The sequence below is a fragment of the Otolemur garnettii genome, unplaced genomic scaffold (assembly GCF_000181295.1).
Source record: "Otolemur garnettii isolate 467f Iridium unplaced genomic scaffold, OtoGar3 scaffold00070, whole genome shotgun sequence".
NCBI classification, from domain to species: Eukaryota; Metazoa; Chordata; class Mammalia; order Primates; family Galagidae; genus Otolemur; species Otolemur garnettii.
Window position 1 is genome coordinate 9,786,801 of NW_003852465.1, and position 8,780 is coordinate 9,795,580.

Consider the following 8,780-nt stretch of genomic DNA (forward strand, 5'->3'; position numbering starts at 1 on the left):
TTTGGCTGGGGCCAGGTTTGAACCTGCCACCCTCGGGACATGGGGCCAGTACCCTACCCAGTGAGCCACAGGTGCTGCCCAACACATTTTATTTATTTGGACAGAGTCTCATTATGTCACCCTCGGTAGAGTGCTGTGACATCAACAGCTCACAGCAACCTTAAACTCCTAGGTTCAAGTGATTCTCTTGCCTCAGCCTCTCAAGTAGCTGGGACCACAGGCACCTGCTACAACACCTGGCTATTTGTTGTTGTTGTCACTGTCATTTAGCAGGCCCAGGTTGGGTTTGAACCCACCAGCCCCAGTGCATGTGGCTGGCGCCCTAACCACTGAGCTATGGGTGCCGAGCCTGGACAGTCACATTTAGCAAATAGGAGTATGCCTGTGCTGGGGACATAAGACCTCAACCAGTCTCACTGAAGGGTTCCTGCAGCTTTATCATTTGTCACTAGAAGAGCAAGAGAGTTTTTTTTTTTTAAGAGACAGTCTCACATTCTCATCCTCGGTAGAGTGCCGTGGCATCACAGCTCACAGCAACTTCCAGCTCTTGGGCTTAGGCGACTCTCTTGCCTCAACCTCCCAAGTAGCTAGGACTACAGGCGCCCACCACAACACCTGGCTATTTTTTTGTTGCAATTTGGCCAAGGCCAGGTTTGAATCTGCCACTCTCAGTATACGGGGCCGGTGCCCTACTCACTGAGCCACAGGCTCAGCCCAGCAAGAGAGTTTTGTAGCAATATTCTGGCCCTTGGGGAAGGAGAAAAACAGAAAGAAGAGAGGCCATGTCCCAGTGGGGATTCCTGAATGGCCTTAGGGTAGGCAGTGCCTGGTAAGAGGAGAAGAAGAAGAGAGAAGGAAGAATGGAGAGAGGAAAGGGGCAGAAAAACTTAGAAAAAGTAATTATTGATAGGGCAGGAAACAGGGAACAGTAAGCAATGGAGATTTTCACATTTTGCTCATGTTTGAAAGTTGCCCATAAAAAACATATTAATGTATTTTTTTGCACTTTAAGGCTGTATTAATGTATTATTTATGTAGTGGTAAAATATGTCAATTAAAACAGGAAGTGGTAGACAACTCCGCTATTTGGACTTTTGCTCAGAATTCCAGGAAAATTTGGCTACCCTTACCCTGATGCTAAGACATTTACAAGTACTTTCTCTCCTGGAAGGAAGCAGTTTTTGTTGCAAAGTGAGGTGAACAAGATAGGGTGGTGCCACTGAGGAATTTGCTACACAGCACTTGAGAGCAGCTGTGCCCAGATTTACTTCTCTCTCTCTCACTCACTCTCCCACCTGCCAGCTCCTTGGGCATTACCTGTCTGGTCCTCCAACAGGTAATACTGCTTCATGAGTTGCCAGTGAGCCTGCAGAGCCTTGGCAGTACGGGCCAGATAGAAGGCATCAGGGTGTCTGTGCAGGAGGTCCTGGAAGGTCTCCAAGGTGGGCTGGCTGGTCTAGAGGGCAAGAAACATGCTCTGGGCAGCTGAGCTTTCTCACAAGTGCCCTTGACTTCTCACCCCTACTTCCTACCCTAGTCCCCTGTGGAAGCTGGGGAGCCCAGGGGACCACACTCCTCCCAAGGCCCCCATCACAAAGGCCCCTGCACGTCTGTGCATTTGCACATACACGCATCTAGACAGTAGGGGTGGCACCCCACATTGCTTCCTAGTTGGTCCAACTGCCCCTACCCTGATCCTCAATCTAAGACCTCAGCCTTACCGATCCCACTTTGCTCAGAAGCTGCTCCTCAGCCTTGCTAAACAGGGCCTTGCTCTGGATGGCAGCAATGGCCTCTGGGTGCAGCTGCCTCATGGCCTGGCAGGCCAACCTGGACCAGGGAAGACACAGAGGGCAAGGCTAAAGGGAGGGTGTCAAGCTATCAGGGTTCCTACTTCTCCTGAATCGAAAAGCCTTTGAGATCCCAAACCTAGAGGCAAGGCCCTCAATAGGAAGAGCCTAAGGCTAAGCATAGGACCTATGGCCCCAAGAGTTTGTCAAACAAACAGGCAACTCAGATAACTGAGGCTCCTATGTCCCCTTAATGCCCCAGTCCTGAGGCAGATCTGGAGACCAGCTGCTGCTCCCTCCCAAGCTCTTCTTCTCTATTTGGCCGAAGTTGCCACCCCTCACCACTGCCTATGACCTCCTCTTTCCTAAGCCGAGTCTGGCCCATTTCCTGGTGTGTCAGGATTGTGGCTACTGCTTAAGTGGTGCCAAGGGCTGTGGAAAAGGAAAAGACGGGGGTTAAGCATCCAGTCAAACACTGAAAACATTGATCTAAGTGATGGAGGAGGAGGAAGAGCATGTTGAGTGTGTACATGGGTTTATTTGGAAGCCTGGCTATTGGTGCTGGAAGGGACTTTGGTGATCTGTTCAACTCCATCTTCTTAGGAGGAAGAAATTGTAAGAAGGCAGTGTAGGAAGGTTAGGAGGTGACATGCCCAAAGCCACAATGCACACAGTGATGGAACCAGAGCTCCTGGCATTCACTGGGGTGGTTTCTCCCATGCTATTTCCTGTGTTTACAGACTCCCTTGCTTCCAGCAAGGACTAGCAGGGCTGGAGGTAGAAAGAAGCTTCCCTTTGAAGTCTGGCAGGGCTTGGTATAACCCCAGAGGATGCAAGGCTCATTGGACCTCGGTATAATTCTCTCTTATTCAGGAGCCAAATTCTGGTGTCTCTAGTACCTCCCCACTGCTGGAGTCAGCCCCACTCACTTGGAGATGACAGGGTCGTAGAGCAGGGCGTACCAGCGCTCCTGGACTTCCCGAAGGGTGAAGCGGCAGCTGAATTTCACTCCCAGGTGGACAGATGTCAGGTCATTAGTCTGCAAGGCCCCAGAGGCGTTTGCTCCAGCCTTAGCAATAGGAAGAACCCTTCCCTTGCCACCAAAGGGCCTGCTGGCTAGTTTAGGGGCTGGGAACTAGAGGCTGAAGAATATCCTGTGGAGAGAGGCAGTACCTGCAGCACAGCATTGATGAGCAGGAGGTCATCCGCAGGCTTCCAGCGGCCCAGATCCTTGGTCACCTGAAGTGGCTGTTTACTCTTCTTCACACGCTTGGTGAGTCCAGGGGCTGGAGCTGGGCTAGGTGCCACAGGAGTGTTGGGGGTCTTGGATACCTGGGCAGAGGACAGGAATAGAATGAACTCAAAGAACCCATCAGGAGAGCCGGGACCTCAGGCCCAGAGCTTTATGTACTCTGTGGCAGCCCCAGCCAATGACAGGAAGCCGAGGAAGAGAGCTCAGCTTTCCAGGGCCCACCCCCACCCCTGCCAAATCACTTCTACATTGTCCTTGGCCACAAGGGGTCTTGTCTTTGCTGGTGGCACCCCCAACCCCAGAGTGAAGGGTGGGTGAGGAAGATACCAGGAAATCACTCTTGCTGGTGCAGTGTCTAGGGCCAGAGTAATGCCACCTGGGGGTTATTTTTACACCCTGCAATGCTGGGAACAGGCTGTCTGCTCCCAGAATAGATACATGCTCCATGCCTCCCACACAGAATGTGATACAGGCTGCACTGGCAGGATTGGGGTGGGGGGGGTGCAGTAAGAAAGGGGGAGCAGGGAGAGAAGGGCTCCCAGGAGGGAGGCATCTCAGATCAGGGTTGGGGCAGCTTGGTCCTCACACAGCCTCCTCTTCAGGGCTCCTGGTAGCTGGCAAAGGTTCTGGGGAAACACAAAATCTGGCAATGCTCAGACCAGCCCCTACATCTCCCAATCCCTCACCTTCTTCTTCTCACTGGAAGAGGGTTCACTCCCCGAACAGCGCCCTGGTTCCACCCCACTGGCCCCCTTTGCCCGGGTAGAGGATTTTGCCAGGCTGCTCTCCACGAGTTCATCATCAAACTTCTTCCTCTTGATGAACCTGTGGAGGGTTCAGCCCAGTAAGCACTCCTTACCCCTCCCCGGTAGCTACACACACACACTCAGTCTCCAAAACAGAGTAGGTTCTCAGCAGGGAGCTAAGTTCACACCAGAGTGAGGCTTAGGTGACGAGGGACTGCATGTGGGAGATCTAAGACCTTCCTCCCCAAACCTTAGTCCCACAGGGAGGGATTTAGCAAGGATAGGATATGCACAAGGCTCTGCCAACACTTAGTCCTCGAGGGGCTCAGGTAGCCATTCCCAACAGCAGCAAAGGCACACAGTACCTAATGCCACAGACCTTCTCCCCTTCCCAGTCCCTGGCCCTCCAAACCCTTATTACCTGGAGGAGCTTCTCCGTTTAGGGATTGTGCCCAAGGCCTGGGAGGAGGCTCGCTTCTGCCCTGCCAACGACTCCTCATCCTCTGAGCGGCTGGCAGTGCCTGATGCCATCAGGGATGAATCTAGTAGCCCCTGAGAATCTAGAAAAGGAGAAATGGTAAATTCAAGGCCTCTAAGTGCCTAGCAGTGCCTTTAGCCATTGCACATAGGACCCCTCCTCAGTCCCCTTTCTCCCTGCCAACCCTCTCGGCCCCTCCCCAGTCTCCTTGACACTTGAGATTTTAAGGTAGGAGTTCCTTGGCCATCCAGATCCCATCTGGGCTCAGACCTGGCCCAGACCTTCCACGTTGGGCAGTTCCCCCGGTGCCACGTGTCATGTCGTGCAGCACATGGTGCTCAGGTCAGACTGGTGATGCCGACACACTGGGCTCTGGGCATAACTGTGCTCTGCCATCAAAATGCAGCCATGCCAAAGAGCAGCAGCTCAACAGCAAGTCGGTCAATTGTGGCTCTGCCGACAGGTACGTGGATGGTGCTGGCCCAGGGGGAGGTGATAATGCCCAGCCAGGACCAAAAGACACATGTGCCAGGCACAGGGTGCAATCAGCAGATGGTTGGCGCCCGAGCATTTGGGGAGCTGGCCCGGCCTCATACTACCTTTATCCATCCTCTTACAGTCCCAAAGCCACTGGTTCCAAACCACAGGGCTAGGAGGAAGGGTCCCACAGGCTCATCCAAGGATTCTGACCAGGTGAGCTTAGAGGCTGAGAGGAGAGTCTGTGAAGGAGAAATGAGGCTCCCTGAGACTCAGATTTCTAACTGGCCAGCCTCATTGCCTTAAAGTGGCTCAGGTCCTTCAGGGTCCTATAAACTAGGGAAGACACAAGGAGGGGAAAGAGGAGCAAGGGTCTACTGTGCCATTATTACCTTTATAAATCCTTCTAAGCCTTGTGATGGTCCCTGACACCTTTGAGAATGATACAAACTAGACTTCTGAGAAATGTGCAAACGCATAGGGGGTTCATAGACCCTTCTAATTCTACTCATGACTTGTAGGTTAAGCACCTTAAATACAACTACAAAGTAGCAAGAAACAAAGGATCTTGGCTCACTTTTTCTTCTTGAGCTGCCTACTCAACTCAGCAGCACCATCCTTCCCCTCCCAGACCAAAGCTGGGAAAAAGGGAGATAAAACTCCAATCACTCAACCTCATTTTTTTTTTCTATTTGAGTTTTTGCCGAAGATTTAGTGAGTAGTATCTTGTGAAAGCAAAAAAACCCGGTTTGGGAATTGCAGAAGTTATCAACCGCATTGGGAGTGGGGGTAAGGAAGAGGGCCACTCCTATACCCCGGAGAACTCAGGTACTGTACTTTTGGGGCACTCCACTTGCAGGTCCCCGCCCATGCTCGCCACGGTGGCTTTTGGCAGCGTTCTGGCCCTGTCCTCAGATGCCTCTCCATAGGATAAGGCTGAAAATCCTGACACCTGAGGAGAGGGCGAAAGGGCCAGATCCTGCGGGCAAACTGGGGCAAGGTCTATGGCCCCTTTCTTCCCAGCCCTCTGAGCCTAGCTTTTCTGGGAGTGCACACCCAAGGTTAAAGACCGGTCCCGGTCTGTTTACAGGGGATCGGGTAGGAATAGTGATGAAGTCAGATGAGATACAACTCAAAGCACAGCATCAGGCGAACCCAGATGTTGTCGGGGCCTTGGTTTAAGACCCACAGGCTAGTTGAGAGGGGAAAGGGATCAACTCTCACGCCAATTCTCACCCCACCTTCTGCACGCCACCCTGCGCATGCGTAACACCTCAGGCCAGCTTCTGGCCCAGTCCTGCCCACGCATGCGCAGATTTTCGGGGCGCTACTGGGGCGGGGCCCCAAACCTTGTAGGGGAGTCGTCCCCGGCGACACTCTGGAAAACTCCACTTCACCCAACTCCGCTTAGAACCCTCAGCGGCGAACCGCAAGGTCTCACCATTCCTAGGCTGCCAGCTCCAACAATTTCTCCGCGGCGACAGCAGCAGCCGCAGGGCCAAAGCCGGCTTCCGTGAGCTACGTCTACTTCCGGGTTACGAACTAGGAGCTGCGCAATCTCTTCCGGCTCGTGGCGAGAACAGACCTGAAGAGGTGTGGCTGTGGTGCTGAAGATGTCACTTTAGCTAAAAGCAAAAGTTTTCCTCATTGGGACAGGATATGTGGAGATATTAGGAATTATAGGCACCGGAGAGGTTAAACTGATCGAGGGAGCGATTAAAGGGAAAGAAGAGACGTGAGGCGAGACCTAGCTAGAGAGGCGAGCTGAGGTGACGCTTTGGCGGGGCGGAACCCAGGGCGGGGCGGGACGGCGGACTGCCTTTTGCTTTCTGAATACCCACGAAGTGTAGGCGTCTTTGAGGGTTTTGTAGCACCAGTTATGCGTTCTTTGAGTCTGCCAGAGGTTTTACTACTCTATCAGGCCATGTGCTAGGCACGAGTCCGGGAGATAATGTTGAGGAACTCGCTCTAGCCAGGGAGATTTGGTGCGTACAGAAAGAGCAGGGAGGTTAGCATTTTAGAATCTGACAGGATATCGTGGGTCACGTTCCTAAGAAGGCAGAGACCCTGGGAAAAGGAGCGGTGTCCATTTGATCCTATCGGCCCCACCCCACCGGATTATACTGGGGGATCTTATGGGTGCAGGGAGGTAAGAGAGAAGACCAGTGGAAGCACTCTCAGACTGGAGCACCATGGAAGGAATCTAGAGATGGGAGAACGAGCCTGAGGGAAAAGTTTGGAATTTGGGGAAACTAGAAAGACTGTCCTGTAGAGAAGAGGGGTTCTATTTGTATTCGTTTCTTGCTTCCTTTGCTGGGTACAAAAGTAGCAGCTGTAGAGAAAGATAGTTCAGTTCAGAATAAGGAATATCCAATTCCAAAGCTGTCCAGCCGCTCGGGCAGCTTCTTTAACATAGGTGTCAAGCACACATCACCAGGAAGTTGCAAGGGAATTCATTTGTCAAATAGGACAGTGTGTGATAGCCCTCTGCTTCGAGTCCACCTCATTTACTGTCCTGTAGACTTGCTTAAGGTGTGTATACTTAATCTTCCATGAAAAACTGAGTTTTCTGGCTTGGCGCCTGTAGCTCAGTGGCTAGGGCGCCAGCCACATAGGCAGAGCTGGCAGGCTCGAATCTAGCCTGGGCCTGCCAAACTGCCAAACAACAATGACAACTACAACAAAAGCAGCCAGGGATTGTGGTGGGTGCCTGGAGTCCCAGCTACTTGGAAGGCTGAGGCAAGAGAATCGTTTAAGCCCAAGAGTTTGAGGTTGCTGTGAGCTGTGATGCTACGGCACTCTATTGAGGGTGACATAGTGAAACTCTGTCTCAAAAAAAAAGAAAAATTGAGTTTTCTTTTTTTAACAGGCACTTGGTTAAATATGTATATTATGATGTAATCTTGTGAAAATATCAGACAACCAATAATCTTTATAAAAATGTAATTACATAGAAAATTTTAATGTTAACATATTAAATAAATATGAATTGACTGTTAAAAACACAAAGGAAAAAACAATTGAAATAAATACGTTAAAATATTACTATATTTTGTGTCCAAGTGGTAGAATCAGTCACTTTTTAAATTATTTTCCAATTTTTTGTGCTTGCTTCAGCAGCACATATATTTTCCAATTTTTCTCTGCATGCCACACATTTTACAATGAATTAAGTAAATAGATTAATATACAACTTTTTTTTTTTTTTTTTTGGCCAGGGCTGGGCTTGAAACCTGCCACCCTGAAGCTGTGTATTGGGGCAGTGCCCTACTCCTTGAGCCACAGGCGCTGTCCCAATACACAACTTCTTTTTTTTTTTTTGAGACAGAGCCTCAAGCTGTCCCCTTGGGTAGAGTACTGTGGCATCACAGCTCACAGCAACCTCCAACTCCTGGGCTCAAGTGAGTCTCCTGCCTCAGTCTCCCAAGTAGCTGGGACCACAGCTGCCCGCCACAACGCCCGGCTATTTTTTGGTTGCAGCTGTCATTGTTGTTTTGGCGGGCCCAGACTGGATTTGAATCCACCACCTTACGTGTACGTGGCTGGCGCCTTAGCCACTTGAGCCACAGGCACTGAGCCAATACACACCTTCTTTAATGTTTTTTTTTTTTTTTTGCAGACACTCTCACAGCAACTTCAAACTCTTGGGCTCAAGTGATCTTCTTGCCTCAGCTTCCAGAGTAGCTAGGACTATAGGCGCCTAGCATGACACCTGGCTGGTTTTTCTGTTTTTAGTATAGATGGGGTCTTGCTCTGCTTAGACTGGTCTTGAACTCCTGAGCTCAATCAATGGACTTCCCTCAGCCTTCTGGAAAATTAGGATTATAGGCGTGAGCCACCATGCCCGGCCTCTTTTTTTTAATTTCAGATTAATATGAGGATATAAATGATTAGGTTACATTTTGTTTGCATTTGTTAGGTAAAGTCCCTATTGTAGTTGAGCCGCTCACCCAGGTGTTCCATGCACCCTTACATTGTGCCTATTAGGTGAGAGCACACCAATCCCCCCTCCCTTTCTCCTTCACTCCTACCCTCTT

At 50.8% G+C, this 8,780-nt stretch overlaps 1 protein-coding gene across 3 annotated transcripts in view; it reads right to left on the minus strand.

Moving 5' to 3' along the window:
* The window catches only part of MCRS1 (microspherule protein 1), a 9,968-nt gene extending 3,686 nt beyond the window's left edge, over window positions 1–6,282 (minus strand). The window contains exons 1-8 of one of the 3 annotated variants that reach the window (XM_023515372.1): window positions 6,185–6,282; window positions 4,866–4,985; window positions 4,210–4,348; window positions 3,729–3,867; window positions 2,964–3,122; window positions 2,720–2,829; window positions 1,722–1,830; window positions 1,318–1,456 (exon numbers count right to left, since the gene is read on the minus strand). In XM_023515372.1, coding sequence (XP_023371140.1) covers window positions 1,318–1,456; window positions 1,722–1,830; window positions 2,720–2,829; window positions 2,964–3,122; window positions 3,729–3,867; window positions 4,210–4,348; window positions 4,866–4,875 — 805 coding nt within the window. In that variant the 5' untranslated portion in view covers window positions 4,876–4,985; window positions 6,185–6,282. Of the gene's footprint in view, window positions 1–1,317; window positions 1,457–1,721; window positions 1,831–2,719; window positions 2,830–2,963; window positions 3,123–3,728; window positions 3,868–4,209; window positions 4,349–4,536; window positions 4,986–6,184 lie in introns of all 3 variants that reach the window. The other 2 variants (XM_003793615.3, XM_012807511.2) reach the window with 2 other exon arrangements.
* Between the last annotated feature and the right edge of the window lie 2,498 nt (window positions 6,283–8,780).